General features: G+C 35.0%; 2 protein-coding genes across 2 annotated transcripts in view; both read left to right on the plus strand.

Moving 5' to 3' along the window:
• Positions 1-1480: 1480 nt before the first annotated feature.
• LOC107677350 (interleukin-17B-like) lies at positions 1481-2757 on the plus strand. Its single transcript, XM_016472230.1, has 3 exons — positions 1481-1548; positions 1639-1958; positions 2505-2757. The coding sequence occupies exons 1-3, from the start codon at positions 1525-1527 to the stop codon at positions 2755-2757; spliced, it is 597 nt and encodes a 198-aa protein (XP_016327716.1). The 5' UTR covers positions 1481-1524.
• Positions 2758-7951: 5194 nt separating this feature from the next.
• Positions 7952-20909, plus strand: part of LOC107677389 (serine/threonine-protein phosphatase 2A 55 kDa regulatory subunit B beta isoform-like) — a 56463-nt gene continuing 43505 nt past the window's right edge. Inside the window, exon 1 of the mRNA XM_016472273.1 lies at positions 7952-8396. Coding sequence (XP_016327759.1) covers positions 8318-8396 — 79 coding nt within the window. The 5' untranslated portion in view covers positions 7952-8317. The remainder of the gene's footprint in view (positions 8397-20909) is intronic.

Raw genomic sequence — 20909 nt, forward strand, 5'->3', positions numbered from 1 at the left:
GTCTGTCTGTCTGTCTGTCTGTCTGTCTGTCTGTCTATCTATCTATCTGTCTGTCTGTCTATTTAACTCTGTCTGTATGTCTGTCTGTCTATCTATCTATCTGACTGTCTGTCTGTCTATTTAACTCTGACTATCTATCTATCTATCTATCTAATCTGTCTGTCATTTTCTCTGTCTGTCTGTCTGTCTATCTATCTATCTAATCTGTCTGTCATTCCCTCTGTCTGTCTGTCAACCTGTCTATCTATCTATCTATCTATCTATCTATCTATCTATCTATCTATCTATCTATCTAATCTGTCTGTCATTCTCTCTGTCTCTCTGTCAACCTATCTATCTATCTATCTATCTGTCTGTCTGTGAGTCGTATCTATCTATCTATCTATCTATCTATCTATCTATCGTCTGTCTGTCTGTCTATCTGTCTATCTGACTGTCTGTCTGTCTATTTACAGTTTTTCTCAGTCGCTTTGGTGCATTTCTCACATCACTATTTACATTTGCACAACAGTTAATGCAGTTCTCAAAACAATTAGTACAAACTGCAAAACCTAGTTGATAACCTGCAAAAGCGTGTCACTTGCTCAAAATGGATAGGTCATTCCTCAAAAGCAAGTATTCATGTCAATGAAAGTGTCAGTGTCATCAAGATGAAAAGTCCTGACACCATTGTTTATGAACAAGATAGTCAAATGGCTTTGTCATGTTTTCATTATGACAGTTTACTCTGTCAATGTTTTCCAATGCAAAAAAGTCAGATCTTGGTGACACTACCTGAAAATGCTCAAGACAGCACTATATACTATTTGCACAGCCATTTGAAAAATACAGTAAAGTTACACATTACTGTATTTAGTGAGGTAACTGAGTACAAGACACTGAATATGTATGTTTCACATTTTTACTGCATATGCTCTTTGCAATTCTAATTTGTTCACAGCATTGTGCAAAAGAAAAAAAATACACCCTTATTTACAACAAACATAAACTCCCTTTGGGTAGAGCTGTGCACAACATTGCAGTACATATTGGAACTGAACATACAACATACATAGTACTGTAATCATTCATGCACATCCAGACGTTCCTCTCTGTCTGGCCACACTATCTATCTATCTATCGATCTATCTATCTATCTAATCTGTCTGTCATTCTCTCAGTTTGTCTGTCTCTCTGTCTGTCTGTCTGTCTATCTATCTAATCTGTCTGTCATTCCCTCTGTCTGTCTGTCTGTCAACCTATCTATCTATCTATCTATCTATCTATCTATCTATCTATCTAACTGTCTGTCTGTCTGTCTATCTAATGTGTTAGAGATGGTAACAGAATAGGATTATTTTTGTATATAGCTATATATCTTGATGTGGCCCCACCTTGAACTGTTTGGTTCAGGTGTGTCCCTGTAGGCTACTGTGTCAGTGTGAGGCGTGACACTTCAGTATGAGTAATCCCACGCTCTTTCCATTCAGTACATACACAGCAAGGACACAAATGTGACAACTTATTGCAGTCTGACTGAAAACAATGTGGAAAAATATATGGAATAAGGTGAGTCTCAGAAAATTGAAATATTAGTTTACTCGAAAAAGCATTATGAGAATATAAATTAAAACCTCTACTTAATGCTTCATATTGCAGGTGTTCATGGTCCTGATAGTGGGGAACCTGTTTATGCCCACTGACACAAAGTACAACAGTAGAGAAGGAAAGTCTCGGAGACGGAAACTGGAGTCTCATCCTCGCCGGAATGCCTCGTCTATCAGAATATCCCCAGATCCAATGATGACAGGTCCAGAATCAGGAGTGATGCCTGGTGCTGTTGAAATTGACTTTGACAAGAGTATCGAGGACATGGTGTCTCAGGTCCGAAACAATCCCAACTTATCCATAAACAAATGTGTGGTGGATCGCAAACTTTGGATGTCAAACAGTCGCAGCCTTTCTCCCTGGTCCTACAGGTTAGTGTATTATGGAGTTCATTGTTAGTTTCATCTTTGAAATTCAAACATTATGAATATTATCATTATTTAACCCCTATGTTCTGATTAAAGATTGAGAGACCTCAAAGCCCTGTTTAATTAGGCTAATATAAAAACCATGCATGATATTGAAGTATGAAGTTAATACATGAGAGTCTTTAGTGTCAGGCATGTTTCAGGATTCTTTGATGAATAGAACTTTAAAGAACAGCATTTATTTTAAACAAATATTATTTGTACCATTATAAATGATTATTTTATGCATCCCTGCTCAATAAAATTATTACATTCTTTCAAATACTGCCCCAGTTTTGCTATCACAGGAACAAATTACAATTTAATATATATGTATTTAAAAAAAAAAAAAGTTATTTTAAATTGCAACAATATTTCACAATAGTAGTTTTTGCTTTGATTAAATAAGCAAATAAGAAAAACTAATTTTACCAACCCCAAACTTTTGAGCAGTATAGTGTATAGGCCTATCTTTTACCTTAATGCCATTTATTGAATGTCTTTGGGCAGAATCAACCACGATGAGACCCGCAAACCCGTGGACATCCCGGAGGCCGTGTGTTCGTGTGTGGGCTGCATCAATCCTTTCACCATGCAGGAGGATCGCACCATGACCAGCGCCCTCATCTACGCCAAGATCCCCGTGCGCAGACTGTTGTGCCATCGGCCAACCAGGAAACCGACGAAGCAGAAGAAATGCGTTCCCCGTTACAGATCGGTGGTGGAGGGCATTGCCGTGGGGTGCACGTGCATCGTGGGATAGCTGAGTGGGACCACTCACTAAAACAGCCGTGGCTGTGCAGGCGCCTTTTCTATTTTGAAAAGGTGATTTTATTTAAGATTTTGAACATTTAATGTCGTTAAGTATTAATAACTTGCATTGTGCAACACAAAAAAAAATTAAAAAAAAATAAATATATATATATATATATATATATTTATTTATTTATTTATATATAATATAATAGTATAATACACTCTAAAAAATGCTGGGTTGTTTCAACCCAACTTTGGGTCAAATATGGAATTTAATGCTATGTCTACAATAGCCAATTTTCAATAATGTCCTGTGGTTTGGTACAAATTCATGGTAGCCTGTCAGGGTTGTCTGTTTAAGATCGCCCTCTACTGACCAAAATATAAGATACAGTGATAGAAAGAGGAGACGCATACATTTATGATGTCATGTTTTGTTTTGTTTTTCTTCATGTTTTTCTTTCATTTTAATGTGGGGATGGTAACGGGTTTCACACATAACCCGAGGACACAACTTTAAAGTATTTTTAATAAATATTATATTTACTATTTTTCTCATATTTTCCCAAAATAGGATATAGCCTAGTTATTTTCAGGTTTTTAATGTAGGCTATTTGCAAATCGAGAACTGGTAAAATTATCGTGTCTTTACCGTAAAAAGACACGGTAGGCTATATAGCTAGGCTATATAGCCTAAATATTGTATCGTGCCAGCTCTTAACTGAAGTCAACGTTTAGTGACACACAATGCCCACTTTGCAATTTTTTTAAACATTTATACAATGATTTCATGATTCAAATGATTGCAAGTTCATGACATATGCTAATGAGGGAAGTACATCTTGTGTTTATTATGTTTAATAGGCCTAAATGTAATTAAAATATGTTCTTCATCTTAAATACGACTCAATGTGATATTTTGCTACTTGGGTTGTTCTTACAAACAATCACACATTAGGACGATAGCCTACTTTAAACAAGACATTTCAGCTTCTGGTCTCATGTGCGCCATCAGCAGGACTCGAAGAGCCGAGTCCTGCATCATCTCAATCATATTAGTGATCAGCGAGGAACAGTACGCTAGCTAATAGAGAAAAATACAGGAGAAGGACGCATCATGCCCGGTATGTGTTTGGCTGATGAGATGACGGATAATCTTCAACTGAAAAACATGACTTTAAGTCTGACTATTACTGTTGTTTGATTGCGAGAAGGACGCGGTCCCGGTGAGCGAATCTGGTGCTTGGTGCAGGTGAAGGGTCCATCGGAGGTGACGGCAGCAGAAGGTAGGAGCTGCCAGACATCTGGACAAAATGATGCACTCTCAGTGATTACTTTTAACGCTCTCCGTGGGATATTTTTAATGTTACAAACTCATAATTTACTCTCAGTTATATAGCCTATACGTTTAATGTGATATTTTAAATAAAGGCTTTTCAGACTTTTTGACGTAAGGACTCAAACTTTATGACCCCTTCATTATGTGACCCTGGACCACAAAACCAGTCATAAGGGTCAATTTTTTGAAAATGAGATTTATACATCATCCGAGAGCTGAATAAATAAGCTTTCCATTGATGTATGGTTTGTTAGGATAGGACATTTTATATGATATTTGGCCGAGATACAACTATTTGAAAATCTGGAATCTGAGGGTGCAAAAAAAAAAAAAATCAAAATACTGAGAAAATCGCCTTTAAAGTTGTCCAAATTAAGTTCTTAGCAATGCATATTACTAATCAAAAATTAAGTTTATATATATTTACGGTAGGAAATTTACAAAATATCTTCATGGAACATGATCTTTACTTAAAATCCTAATGATTTTTGTCATAAAAGAAAAATAGATAATTTTGACCCATAGAATGTTTTTTTGGCTATTGCTACAAATACACCCATGCGACTTATGACTGGTTTTGTGGTCCAGGGTCACATATATTAGCAGATGTAGGCCAGTATTTTAATTTCATTCATTTTCAATTTTTTTAATTAAGTATGCTATTTTAAAGTGATATTATATTAAAAATGTCCTAAAATTATATAAATTACTTTTATATTGATTACTAAAGACAAAGGAAATTATTAAAACGTTTACTTTTATTAAAATGCACATTGTTCTACCAATTTAAGTACAATTGAGCACAAATGAAGAGAAACATTTTAAGAATATATATATATAATATATATATACATACAGTATATACTGTATATATAGCCTACACTTTATGTTTTTTATAATCACTCAATATAATTGTTCCACTTTTTGCAGTGAAATGTATAAGAGAAAACACTGAACTTTAAGATGTTCCTCTGTCTTCTGACAAACAACCTGTTGCGTTCCCATAATTGTATTTTTGTCAAGAGCGTGGATGTGACAACATTATGCTAGTGAAGCAGAAATAGCCTGCTTGCCAAGATACTGCCATTCTGAGTATGAAATATTGTTTTGAGCCAGAATATAAAACTCAGAAATTTGGCCTAATCATTCAAACAGCTACACTAATAATTTGAAGAATGTCTGTGAATTAGGCAAGACTAATATACAGTTAATTGAGCGGCAAGCAGAATATTCCATTTACCTATTCACTGAAACATGCACAAAATTGCATATTGCAGCTGGACTGCATGGCATGTCCTTTTTATAGCTCTTTACTATATAACAACTCAAATCTGTAGGCAACCACTATTTCAGCTTTTCGGATTCAATATATCCAAGACTGTCAATCTATATTTAGAAGCTCTTGTGGCTCATAAATATTCATTGAGGTTTTAGTGCTTTCTTAAAAAAAGATGCAGCATGAGTTCCCAACAGTGAGTCAAGCAGCGTGTGTCAGGGAGTAGGAGGAGAGAGAGAAAGAGAGGGATGGTTGGCGAGAGTGAACTCTTTGATATTTTAATATGCTGATACCCGGGGGACCAGCACAGATGGCACCTGTTCTCAGAGGCACTGGCCACTCTCGCTGACTACTCAGTGTGTGATTTCCGGCACCAAATATCATACATGAATCTTCACATTTGCACTGGGGGGTTCGGGTGCCATTTGTCTTAGCAGATGTAGGCCAGTATTTTAATTTCATTCATTTTCAATTTTTTTAATTAAGTATGCTATTTTAAAGTGATATTATATTAAAAATGTCCTAAAATTATATAAATTACTTTTATATTGATTACTAAAGACAAAGGAAATTATTAAAACGTTTACTTTTATTAAAATGCACATTGTTCTACCAATTTAAGTACAATTGAGCACAAATGAAGAGAAACATTTTAAGAATATATATATATCCAAGACTGTCAATCTATATTTAGAAGCTCTTGTGGCTCATAAATATTCATTGAGGTTTTAGTGCTTTCTTAAAAAAAGACGCCAGCGTGAGTTCCCAACAGTGAGTCAGGCAGCGTGTGTCAGAGAGTAGGAGGAGAGAGAGAGAGAGGGATGGTTGGTGAGAGTGAACTCTTTGATATTTTGATATGCTGATACCCGGGGGACCAGCACAGATGGCACCTGTTCTCAGAGGCACTGGCCACTCTCGCTGACTACTCAGTGTGTGATTTCCGGCACCAAATATCATACATGAATCTTCACATTTGCACTGGGGGGTTCGGGTGCCATTTGTCTAAATAAATAAATAAACAATTAGCTAAGTGTTTGTTCAGTATCAGAATTATGACATATGTTTCTGTTTAAGGTGTTAACAAGAGAATTGCATGCCCATACTTTTAGATTGAGTTTGATTAAGCAGATGGTCACTGCTTCTAAGTGCGACCTCTGTGCATATTAAATAAAATAGAAACAAATATGATGCAATTAACTCATAAACAGTGCACATACACTGCAAAGCAAAACAATGGCAATATATAATTTAAAACAAAATTTAATGCTATAACATGATCTACTGAAATTGTGGGCACTGGCCACTCAGATTGAATATATTTGAAAATATTATGTTTAACAAGACAATTCATGTATTTTTACAGTGAAATATTGTAAAAGCCTTTTAAGTTGTAGCTAAGTACACTTTCAGAAAAAAGGTACAAAAGCTGTCACTGCGGCGGTACCTTTTCAAAGGGTACTAATATGTAAACTTTAGACAATAATATGTATACTTTTAAGGTACAAATATGCACCCTTTAGGGGTACAAAATTGTATCTTTTGAAAGGGTACTGCCCCAGTGACAACTTTTGTACCTTTTTTTATGAGAGTGTATAAAGTGCAAGTCATATTTTAATTTATGGTGAAAAACATAAAATGATGTTCCCAGACATTCCCAAAACGTGACAAGTCACAACTGATTATATTTTTTATAGTCCTATTTTTATTATTATTTTGTTGTCAGTACATTCAGGTATTTTTGTTACATTTTTAGATTGTTTAGTTAATGTTTTTGCTATTAGTCTATAGGCCTATTAGTTTTACTCTGGTGGTGTCTTATGTTTACATGCTAGGCTATATAAAACCTTAGTCAGATAAGACGACATCCCTAACAGGGAACTTTCTCATAACTGTCACGAACATTTTTTAAAAGTTATATAAATGTTAGGACAAGATGTTTGCATAACGTTAGGCTATTAATAGCCATGAATAGCCTATTTGATATACATTCTCATAATGTTGAGAGAAAACGTTCAGAACAACATTCTCTGGGCGTCCATACGATGTTATTTCCAATTGATTATCATAATGCTGAGAGAAAATGTTGGTTTTTGTAACCTTTATATTACGTTACAATCACGACACGAAAGCTAAACATGTCAACGAGTTAAAAACATTTCAAAACAATGTTCCCACAACGTGTTTGTAACCTAATGGCATACAGTACATAGCCTAATGCGAAAACGAAGCTGTGATGAATAGCCTTACAGTCATTACAGTGGCACGCATAGGTCCTAGATCAAATAACTCGCACCTTTTAAAAATGTTTTATGGATTTTTTTCTACTGAAAGTTTTTTCCCTCTCTCTGTGAAAAATTTTCAGATGTTGTTTAAAAAAACAATACAATCCATTGAACGCACTGCACTTCCATCCTTACAGACTCCTTTCATTCCTGTCACAATAAAAATCAACATAAATTGATTGAATATTAATAGAATGTATATTTATATTAGTGGCGGTATACATGAGAACCATTAGACGGCGCTATTGGACAGCTTTAAATTGAACAGCAAAAAGTTTAAAGTCTCTCTCCTAAACATGAGGATGATTTCATGTCCTGCTTCGAGCGTCTAAATAAAGCTTTGTGATCAGTCGGCTGTGCGCAGTACATCCCTGGTCAGAGGGTAAATGTCCATGTAACAACAGTGTAACTGCCCTCATCACCGCCCCTCCCAACCGAAGCTCAGGAACAGCTCAGCCCTCCGTCCTTCTGGGAGGAAAACATGATGAACTGCGAGGACGCACAGCACGTCTTCGTGACACACGCGTGAGTGAGTGTTTAGGATGCTGCTGTAACTCCGCACGCATTCAGCGAGCAGCAGCAGCAGCACCCTCCTCCGGTCCGGATCTGCTGTCATCGCAGCGCGGATGGTGGGAAAGGACCTTCCCAAAGGAAAACAGACGAAAGGAAGATGAAATGTTTCTCCCGGTACCTGCCTTACCTCTTCCGACCTCCGAGCACCCTGCTCTCCTCGAGCTGTCACACGGAAGGTAAGAGCCGATCCGCGCAGACAGCTGCACACTGATTCTGCTGGGTCACAGCGTGCTGAAGGGATGCTGCGTAATCACAACTTTCTATCTGGAAGTGCTAGGGATGTTTATCATAAGCAAGGCTTAGTTTTACAACTCTATGGGGTAGTATTTGATCAAGAATAAGTGGGAATGTTTTGATTGTTTTATTTATTGAAAATAATATATACACACATATAATTGCACACACACACACACACATATTCATTTTATGCAATAACTTTAACATTTATTTTCAGCTCCAACCTCCATGTTTAAACAGAAAATCCCAGTTTTTCAGTATAGTCTCAGACTTCCAGGTACATTTGGATATACAAAATAATTACAGCTGACATACAACATAAACATTTTTACATTTATTATTTATTTATTTGTAAGTTTTTCAGCATAGTCTCAGACTTGGAGTAGATTTGGATATATCAAGATAATTTGAGTGACTGAGATATAAGTGATGTGTGTTTTGTCCTAAGAAGTTGGATGTTAAGATGTAGATTAAAGATGATGCAGATTAGGATATATAATGATCATTGTTGGATATGAGCTATACATTTTCACATTGCTGGATGTTTGATATAAGATTTATTCTTTCAGAGAGCAGAGGAACACATTTTGAGATAATACAATTCTTAAGTTCCCAATACCTGAGCAAATGTATGACCTTTTCAGTTATGAATCCATGCTGTTCTTCTTCTTAAGCTACCTTCTGTATTTGTGACCGTTTTGTGCAACCATAAAAGCAGATTTTATATTGTCTGGTTATGCAACTCTGTGTCAAACGGGCAAATGTGGTCAAATAAAACAGCCTGAGTTCATTTGTATAGAGGAAGCCTTATTATTTGGTCCAAGAATCATCCTTGTGAGCACTTGTGTATGTGTGAATTTAATGTGCCGGTCAGAGTGCCCTACATCATGTTTACAACACTGTCGAATAGCAGAGCTCGTCGACCATAAAAGTCTGATTTACTTTTGCCCTCTGTTGCTTTTTACAGTTAAACAGGAAAATGTGACCCTACTCGCTTTTAAAAAGATTATTGGCTATTCAAAAAATAATACTGTATTATCTGCATGTTGTTATTGATCTGCACTGTGTATGAATGAAAACAGGCTCTTTCACTTTTTTTTTAAAGTGTGGCGCTTTAAATATGGCACACTATCATCTCAAATACGTGATGAAATAAACAAGCCACATTAAAATGAGTCTTTACAGCGATTGTGCAAGATTTAGCTATCATATGCCTCTGTTTAGAGCAATGATAGTCACAAATTTATTGGACAGTTTTAATGACACAACAGAAGATTAATTATTCATCGCTGGCTGACTTTGTTGGCAGCCGTGCCAGCGAGTCTGTTTTAGAGAAGCCTTGAGCTCCTGGTCATTTTGAAACAGTTGTAACCTGTAATCCAGCATTTCATATCAACGAACGGGGTCACGTTGACTTCCCAACCCTAGATGACGAAATAATACGGCTGACACACAGTTTGAAAGATGCTGTATGGTGACCAGCATCAAAAGCTCAGCTGTAGCCACCAGCTAGCGTGCAGAAAAACTGATGAGTAAATGAGTGAGAGAGCTTGCGGTTGTGTAACAGAGGTCAGCGGCGGCGACTCTGAGGACATGAGCGTGAAATAGGGGTGTTGTTATGGATCTCAAAAATGCTTCATCAGGCTAATGAAGTGCACTTTGGCCCTTCTGAGCAAATAAATTGGGAAGGTTGCGAGCCGAACTGAGGACGGTTGGACCGGCGTGGTCTGTCAATGCCCGGGGGTCTGGCTGAGCTTTCAGCGTTCAATATCCGGTTGTTCATTAGTGAAATGACCCGGAGGCCCCGAAGTGAATTTTCTCAGTGATCCATCCAGCGCCACTGCGTGAACTTGTTTTGAGGATGCTTGTTTGTGTTTGTCGGATGAATGGCTAATGTAATATGCAGGGTGTTGGCCTAGAGGCCGGGCAGCAGATCGTTTATTTCAGCATGAAATGGGGATTGAACCAGAACCGCTGTTATAGCACCTACCAGCAAACCCGAGTGTGTGGCGACTGATAAATTGGTTTTTCCGAACCCCCGTTGACTTGAGGAGGAAGCATGCTTAGTCACTGCATGCTTTCCGATGGGTTATTCATGTGTGATGTCTGGACGATCGATAAAGATTGTGACGGATTAACTTTTAAACACTGATGAATTCCATGTATTTTGCTTGTGTCAGGGAAAAACAAGTAGCAGCTTGTCATATACACACATGTTTGTGCACACACACACTTAAGTGAAGCCTCACTGTTAATGAGAATTATACAACATGAGAGCATGTGTGTGCGTGTGTGTGTGGCCTGAGCTATAAAGTAGATATCATGATATGAGAGGAAGAGTTGTGAGAGGTTAAGTGGGGGAGGAGAGACACCAGAATGAAATAGCAGACTGTAGACACATTACACAGAGAGAACAGGTCGATCTTTCAAAGTGCTTGCATAACCTCTTAACTAAACAGATTGTAAGATTATAAGAGAGGCAGAGTGTGTGTTATGTTATTGCTCAGAGGATGCTTTTTCATCACTGAAGAGCCTGAAGTTATGTTTCAACTTAATCTCTGGTGTTTTTCCTTAAAATTCCTCAGGATAAGCATAAATGAGATGTTAAGTAAGAGTATAGAGATTGGAAAATAAATTACGATAGCATGAGATATTTTGGTTTTGGAAGAATTTCATGAGTAATGTGTGAATGCATATTGAGACTTTTGGACACTTGGCAAATCTGAGCACATTTGAGACGTGAAACTTTAAAGGAAAAACAAAATCGGTAATGCTTTACAATAAGGTTCTATTTGTTATGGCTTATTAATGCATTAACAATGAGGAATTAATTTGTTACAGTATTTATTCATCTTTGTTAACATAGTGAATAAAAATACAACTATTCATTTCTAGTTCATGTCAGCTCAGATCCATGAAATAACATATACAACTTTTAATTTTACTAATCTATTAGTAAATGTTGAAGTTAACAATAATAACATGTTGAAATTAAGATTAATAATTTCAAATTGTTTCATTGTTAGATAAATCCAGATAAAAAATAAATACTTTATTAGGACAGGCCATAAAGCATTTAATGGACATTAAAAAAATTGTTAACATTAGTTAATGCAAACAAAATTGATGTAAACAAATTGAACCATTTTTTTATATTGTAATTTTTCTTTTTAATTTTAGTTTTAGTAATGTTATGTGCTTTTGCCATTTTTTTTATATTTCTATTATATTTATATATTTATTTTATTTTTAAAGTAATTTTAGTTCTTCAATTTAAACATATTTTATTCTGGTTAGATGCCAAGGCAGCGTTTGTCATCTAATATTTATATTTTGTTATATTTCAGATTCATTTCAGTTAATGAAATTGGATTTTACCAATCTCATTGGTGACTTTTCTTTTCTGAGGGTGTGTGCATGTCCTTGACAGATATGAGACATGTACCAGGCACCCCAGACAGACCCTGACTCACCCATGGCCTCATGGGAAATGTAGTAAAGTTGAGCTATGAGTCCCCTGAGAGGACAGGGTGATCTGTCCCAACAGCTGGAGCCCTGTCTGCTTCGTTCATTCTGGCTAGCTTTTGTTCTTCCAAAAAAAAAAAATATTTTTTTAAATGCATGAATGCCTTGTTATATTGTTATTAGGGCTGTCAGTCGATTAAAACTTTTAATCTAATGAATTACAGGGTGCTCTAATTAATCGAAAACTAAATTTGGCTGTGAAAATAACCTCAAAACATAATTTAAAGCTATTATTGTGTTAAATGTTTAGGCTACAATGGCCTAACATAAAGTATGGAACATAAAAGATGATTTGAGAAACATCTTAGTATTTTTGTTCATGCAATGAAAGTCACTGGTAACCATATAAACATCAGCAACTGCGTTAAATTTCTCCATATTTTCCTATTTCATTTTTTTTCATATTATACGAGCAAAATCAACTATGATACTTAACAAAAAACACATATGCAAACTTAAAAAATAGATTATAATTTGACATTTTTGTACTATTATTTTATATGTCAGGCTTTACAGGGTTAAATGATAAAACAATATGGAATTTTAAAAAAGACAAAACGACACTTTTTGATTGTCAAATGTTAGAGAACAAACTTCAATGTGTTCACTAAAAATCAGACCAGTTGGTTAAAAGTGACTTGAAAATTAAATTTTTAAGTGTGGCCTACATGTTCAAATATGTTTGGCCGCACTGTAAACGAAACTCTCATCAGCTCGAAGCTTTCAAATTCTCCGAGCCAGGTGTTTGTGCATTCACACACACACTCACACACACAAACACACAAACCCACTTTCATTGTTAGATAAATCCAGATAAAAAATAAATACTTTATTAGGACAGGCCATAAAGCATTTAATGGACATTAAAAAAATTGTTAACATTAGTTAATGCAAACAAAATTGATGTAAACAAATTGAACCATTTTTTTATATTGTAATTTTTCTTTTTAATTTTAGTTTTAGTAATGTTATGTGCTTTTGCCATTTTTTTTATATTTCTATTATATTTATATATTTATTTTATTTTTAAAGTAATTTTAGTTCTTCAATTTAAACATATTTTATTCTGGTTAGATGCCAAGGCAGCGTTTGTCATCTAATATTTATATTTTGTTATATTTCAGATTCATTTCAGTTAATGAAATTGGATTTTACCAATCTCATTGGTGACTTTTCTTTTCTGAGGGTGTGTGCATGTCCTTGACAGATATGAGACATGTACCAGGCACCCCAGACAGACCCTGACTCACCCATGGCCTCATGGGAAATGTAGTAAAGTTGAGCTATGAGTCCCCTGAGAGGACAGGGTGATCTGTCCCAACAGCTGGAGCCCTGTCTGCTTCGTTCATTCTGGCTAGCTTTTGTTCTTCCAAAAAAAAAAAATATTTTTTTAAATGCATGAATGCCTTGTTATATTGTTATTAGGGCTGTCAGTCGATTAAAACTTTTAATCTAATGAATTACAGGGTGCTCTAATTAATCGAAAACTAAATTTGGCTGTGAAAATAACCTCAAAACATAATTTAAAGCTATTATTGTGTTAAATGTTTAGGCTACAATGGCCTAACATAAAGTATGGAACATAAAAGATGATTTGAGAAACATCTTAGTATTTTTGTTCATGCAATGAAAGTCACTGGTAACCATATAAACATCAGCAACTGCGTTAAATTTCTCCATATTTTCCTATTTCATTTTTTTTCATATTATACGAGCAAAATCAACTATGATACTTAACAAAAAACACATATGCAAACTTAAAAAATAGATTATAATTTGACATTTTTGTACTATTATTTTATATGTCAGGCTTTACAGGGTTAAATGATAAAACAATATGGAATTTTAAAAAAGACAAAACGACACTTTTTGATTGTCAAATGTTAGAGAACAAACTTCAATGTGTTCACTAAAAATCAGACCAGTTGGTTAAAAGTGACTTGAAAATTAAATTTTTAAGTGTGGCCTACATGTTCAAATATGTTTGGCCGCACTGTAAACGAAACTCTCATCAGCTCGAAGCTTTCAAATTCTCCGAGCCAGGTGTTTGTGCATTCACACACATACTCACTCACTCACACACACACACACTTTGCCTTTGTCTAAATCCTGCATCAGTTTCCTTTCTAAAGCGGTGGATGCATTAGTCTTCCGTCCACTCTTTCGGCGAGAGAGACGAGAAACCACAGCAGCACAAATCCTGCTTTGTGTTCTCTAGACTGAGGGCAGGTCAGCTGATTCAGGTCTGTGAAGAGACTCCAGGAAGAAAGAAAGAGAGACGGAGTGAGGGAAGTGAGAGAAAGAGAGACTCCTCAATGCATGTTACCTATATTTATGCTCGTTTTTGGGGCTGTAGCTTTGCAGTGTTCTCAGATAAGGAGCTCTATTGTCTTGGCTATATTCTGCACGTCCAGGAAACACTGAGCAGAAGGGAAGTGCAGCTTTAAAAAGAAATCTGCTGGATCAATTACCTTTTTTCCTTCTGGCACATGACTAAGCAAGGAGACACAGACATGGGCCAAATGAATCAGCACTGTATATTTCCTCCTCACATGTTCTGCTATGTTGTGTTGTCGTGCAGCTTCACACATGCACATTTTTGCCTGCTCTTGCTTTCAAAGGGAAGGCGATGGCATAGACACCAGCATTTGTGTTAATTATTCATGTAACATACTGTAGGTAAGCGTTCGTGCAAATTGTGTTATTGCATAATGCTGTGTCTGTTCATGTGTGCATACTTGACTAAGTAGGCCAGGAAGATCCATTAGTATGCTATGCAAATAAACATACTTCCTCACTTCACTCCCTCCCTGCTTAAAATTATTTATACCCAGGATAGTCATACCGGAGTATGCTTTACTTCACGTTTAATGAAAGTTCTCAGAGAGACGCCAGGCCCGTTGCAGATGATGAATCACGAGCGGCGTGTCACGAGTTTGGAGAGAACAGCAATACTAAACTCCCACACCATTGGAAGTGACAGACTTTAAGGTCATATCGCTGTACCACCGATCAAACACAGGAAATCTGTCATACAAGCCCCTTCAAAAAGGGGCAATACTCCTGCAGATTTTTTGTTTACTAAAGTCCACTAATTATACTATAGAGTATAATTAATTATACTCTATAATATGTACTAATTATATCCACTAAGTATAGTCAAGCCTGTAGTTTAGTTTTCTTGTTGTTTATATTTTTGTAGTGATTTTCAGAATTAAACAGCCTGTTTTTGTTGCATATATAAATATATATATATATAAGATTCCATGGGAACCCCTTAAAAAGGAGCTGGTATATATTAAATATATATTAATATTTTAAATATTAATACATATGAAATATTTTCTGTACACTGCCATTCAAAAATTAATGTTTAACATTTTTTTTTTAAGATTATGCTCACCTAGGCTGCATTTATTTGATAAAAATGCAGTAAAACAGTAATATTGTAAAATATTATTACAATAAAAAGTTTTTTGATTTGAATAAGTTTATATTCATATTTAATTAGTGCTGTCAAATGATTAATCGCATCCAAAATAAAAGTTTTTGTTCACATAATATGTGTACTGTGTATATTTATTATGTATATATAAATACAAACACGTGCATGTATATATTTAAGAAAAATATGGTGTTTATATAATAAATATATTTGTATATAATATAAATTATATTAATATAAATATATACATGTAAATATTTTTTAAAAACCTTTATTTTGGATGCGATTAATCACGATTAATCATTTGACAGCACTATATTTAATATGAATAAATCTAATTTATTTCTGTGATGGCAAAGCTGAATTTTCAGCATTATTACTCCAGTCTTCAGTGTTACATGATCCTTCAGAAATCATTGTAATATGCTGATTTGGTGCTCAAGAAACATTTTTTATGTTGAAATCAGTTGTGTTACGTTATTGTTTTAAACACTTTTTTCAGGTTTGATGAATAGAACGTTCAAAAGAACAGCATTCATTTGAAATAGAAATGTCTTAACTGTCACTTTTGATCAGTTTAGTGTGTTCTTCTTGCTAATTAAAAGTATTAATATTTAAAAAAAATATTATACTGACCCCAAATTTTGAACATAATATAAATTATAAATATTTACATAAATAATTATATAAATAATTTAAAATCAAAACAGTGTCAAATCAATCATATTTCATGTTTTTTGCCCCTCGTCACCCTGTGGAGGTTTATCAATTCACTGACTCTGTTATCTCATACATATAACTGGCTAACATCTTTTACAAAGGGCAGTCATATGTTAATATAAATGTGATGGCATCACAACCATGATTATTTTTGAATGACCCTATTTTTGAAGCTTAGTTTCCAGATGTTCTGTGTGGCCTATAGGGATGAGCTTTACATTAGTATATCAAATGGGTTGATTAAAAAAACAAATTCTGCTTTCCATTAAAAGTCAACAGTGTCTGATCAATCAGAACTAAGGACTACATTTATAGCTCAAGCTTGTTCAAACCAGATGCAGAAGGGTGACACATATCAGCACATGTTGCACATTTGAGGCAACATACATTAGGAGAGATGATCAGACACCTGCTTTTTCATGTCCAATTCATTTGACTAATTGAGAAATGCGATGCAAAAACCTCCATCGGCTCTTTTTATCTCACACGTTTTATGCTAATGACCTTTGGACTGGAGGGCTCAGAATAGATCTAACAGGGCCATGTTGAGAGACCCTCCTCCTCTCTCTCTGTCTGTGTGTTAGTGTTGTATGAGTCATAGCTGGGCTGCCCGGGCTAACACACACACACCAGCACACAAGGGACGCAAACACAGCCGTGCAGGAACAGATGATTGACAGCCGCATGCAGACAGTCCTCAGAGGAGGTTTGCTTTCGCTTTTGGCTTTCTCTTGCTGAACAGAGAAAAAAAAACCCACAGTAAATCAACATTTAAACTGGACATAGCATGGATTTGTAGACATACTGTAATGTTCACAAAGTTCACCCAGAACATTTATAGAAATTAATTTGCAAAAAGGAGTCATTTGGTAATCATCAGAGTGATGTCACAACAATGAGGACATTATAGCACACAGCCACCCACATCTACACATCAACATCTATCCATTATTAGGCAAATTGGCCCACCCTGATGAACAACAGCATGCAGATAATATTGTGTTTATCATATACACAACCATTCAAATGTTTGTTTGTTTTTTCAGAAAGGATGTATTAAGTTTAAACGTGTTTTCTTACTCTGCATATTACTATTTGTCTGGTTTACATAACAGTCTTAAAGAAACCCTAAAAATAGCTTAAATGTAATAAAAAATGTTATGTAATTAAAATTAAATTTTTTGTATTGAAATGTAAATTTGATGTGATCTATGGTTAATTGTATTATTATTTCATTTTTTTTTTTAATTTTCTTTGTTTTATTATTATTATTATTATTATTCAATTTAATATTTTAATATAATATAGTTGTATATAATGCAACATTTACTTTTGGTCCACAGCCTTCAGTCAAGTTTGATTTTTGGCCTTTCATATTAAAGTTTGGGAAACCCTGTTTTAAAATTTCTATTCATCAAAATTATTTTAATTCTAATAATATTCCACAATATTTTTGTTTCTACAGTACTTTTGTACTGTATTTAAATTCAGCCTTGTTGAGCATAACAGACTTCTTTCAAAAAAAAAAAAAAAAAATCATCTTCATCCACAAACTTTTGACCAGTACTATATATTTAATCATAGACTATATCAAATTGGATTGCATAACGTCACATCATATCATGCATTGTAGCGTATCATGTATCATATATAGTAGCACATTTCATATCTTATCACAGATTATATCAAATCTTATATCATATTGTAGAACATCATATATCATATCATATAATAAATGAATGGCTAAAATAAGGTTATTTTATAAGTAACAGCCATATGCGTGACCACACAACTGCTGATTTCTAACCCATTCAGGCAGTGCCGTTGGTCTATTAATCGATTTCAGTGCGTCAACACAAATATACATGTTTGTGTACTGAGGTCACTTCTTACCTTCAGAGATTACATTTGCTCAGAAAAAGTCAATGTTTGTGTTTTGATAGGGAAATCATGTTTTACATGCGTCTGATAATCCCCCTTTGACTCACCACTTTGCATGATTTCCCTTCGGCTAGTGGGATTAGGGACTTGAGGATTGTCCTCACATGATTGAATGGAATCTCTGGGATCAGGAAGAAATGCACATCTGGGTCATGCACTTCCAGGTCAAAGAGCCTAAATCGTTTACACACATGTACAGAGATAAACAGAGACGTGATTAATCGAGGCAGTGTTAGCAACGTTCTGAGTCTTAGGCTTATATGATATTCATCTCTGCAAACATTGCTTTGTCTCCTTCAGGGTCAAGTTAATATTTTGGTGCGGTTATGTTGAACAGAAGCAGAAATAGGGTAAAATGCAAAAGAAAAAAAGGCAAAGGAAGCCGGGTAGAGCTTTAAAAAGAGGACTAAGCTGGGACTTTTTATAAAGAAAAAGGGAAAAGGGTATCAAAGTAAAAAAAAAAGAATACATTTCTGCTCACACATTTGGGATTTCTTTTCTGAGTTCTCCAAAAGACTTTTTAAAATGATTTTTCAAAATTATTAAAACAAAACAATTTGCATGAGTAATATTTTATTAGCCAGTCCAGTCACATTAAAAAATGTCATCAAGACTTGCAAAGACACATTTATCATATGTGCACTTACTTCCTACACAATTACACAATTTTACTTCCATAAGTGATGTATTTCATAATGCAGAACGAGAATTGATTTGATCAGAAATTGATTAAAGCGAGAAAAATGGGTGTTACATACCAGAATGAATCCAGACCTGAATGCAAGTTTGCAGAGGATGAAAATGTTGTCCCAGGAATCAGGCCATGTTTATTTGAGCCTCCACCTGCTGGGAACAGAGCTAGAGACCCAGACATAGAAGTTTAAAGTCAAGTTTACTCTCTAGAGCATCCCCAAATAATAACACTTCATTTTCTAATCGATCCTTATTTTTGCTGTAATTTTCATTACAGTAACCAGCATTACATTACTGTTAATTCATACTCGGCTCTCTTGAATGCTTGATTCTGATTGGTCAGTCACAGCATTCAGTGATCAGATACTTGCAGAGATGGGTAGTAACTGATTACATGTAATCTGGGTTACATAATCAGATTCCAAAAATTTAGTTCTTGTAATTAGATTAAATTACACATATTATTCACACAATAGCAATAAATTCTTCATAATTTACTGATTCTCCCAAATTCCTCTTTTTCATTTTTAAATGTTCCTTTCTTAAATAGCCTACGGTTTATATACATTCAGAAAGTCTTCCAGTTTTGTGGAAACTCACACAAAGACCAGTAATAAGTCAGGTAAATAACACAGCATTTGACCACTGGATTGCATCAACTTCTGATGAACACATACATTTTTAATTGAACTATCACTTTAACCATGTATTACTATGTCTTTGGAAGGCTTTTGTCTTACAAACACATTAAAATGCACAAATTCATGTGATTTTTTTATTTACATGTAATGCAGGCATTCCCAAACGTACCCCTTAGATTTTAAACTAAATGTTTTAATAGGTAATAGTATCACATTTGCATGTTCCTGGTTCTCTGATGTTAGTTAATGGTCACATGACATGCAGGTAAACAAATAGAATATTTCATTTTTTAGTAAGTGTTTTATTTTAAATTGATGTTATTTTAAAATAATTGACTTTAGTTTTAGATTTTTATGATTTAATTAATTATTAGCTTTTCATTAAACTCATGAACCCCAGTTTGGGAAAACTTGACATAATGTTTAATGCACTTCTGCACTTGTTGGTTAATTACAACAAATGGAATATATTTTCGTACTCTTTGTATTTTTATATCAATATGGTAAGATTGTCCTATTTAAATCAATGTAATAAACGAGTTATAGGTCAAAAGTAATCTAAAAGTAATTAAAAAGTAGTCTGATTATATTACCTAAAATGTGTAATGTAATGGATTACTTTACTAACTACAATTTTTGTCATGTAATTTGGAATCACTAATGGACTACAATTTGTACACAGCTCTATACCTGGCTATTTTGGGTAACTAAAACAGACGCTGAGTAAAAAGAACCTCAAAAACATCACAATAATCCAGCATTATTATGGGTTATGGACTCTTATTTTGTCCAGAAGCGGCGGTTTAAAGTTAAAATGCCTTGATGAATTAGTTTCTTACAAACATGCAGCTTTTTGCTTCACAAGACATTAAAGGGGTCATATGATGCAATTTCAAGTTTTCCTTTCTCGTTGGAGTGTTACAAGCTGATTGTGCATAGATAATATCCCTGAAGTTGCAAAGACTAAAGTCTCAAAACCAAAGAGATATTCTTTATCAAAGTTAAGACTCTGCCACGCCCCCCTAAAACGGCTCGTTCTAACACGCCCCCACATATCTAGGTCACTATGTGGAAATATTTGCATAATGCCGCCCAAATGTGCACGCAAAGAAAGAAGGCATGCTGTGTGGGAGACGCTGTGTGTTTCAGTGCGAAAGCAAAAGCACTTTATTTGGCCTTCCGAACGTAGATGCATTTAGGAATCTTTAAGATTACTTACAACAGAACAGCAATGCATTTTATGGACGACCGTTTCGTGAACCTAGGAGAGGAGGTAATGCGGAGTTTTGAGCATCGTGTGTGTGTGTGTGTGTGTGTGTGTGTGTGTGAGAGAGAGCGAGAGAGAGAGAGAGACAGGGTCATGTCACAGTGGAGTCAGCTGTCTTAACCGTGGCTTGTGTACTGCAAACACATACCAGCTTCATCACTGTGTCTGTCACGCGACTCTGTTCCCCTTTCGGGCTCTGTCTTTACATTTATTTTGAAAG

The sequence above is a fragment of the Sinocyclocheilus anshuiensis genome, unplaced genomic scaffold (assembly GCF_001515605.1).
Source record: "Sinocyclocheilus anshuiensis isolate Anshui unplaced genomic scaffold, SAMN03320099.WGS_v1.1 scaffold352, whole genome shotgun sequence".
Taxonomy (NCBI): Eukaryota; Metazoa; Chordata; class Actinopteri; order Cypriniformes; family Cyprinidae; genus Sinocyclocheilus; species Sinocyclocheilus anshuiensis.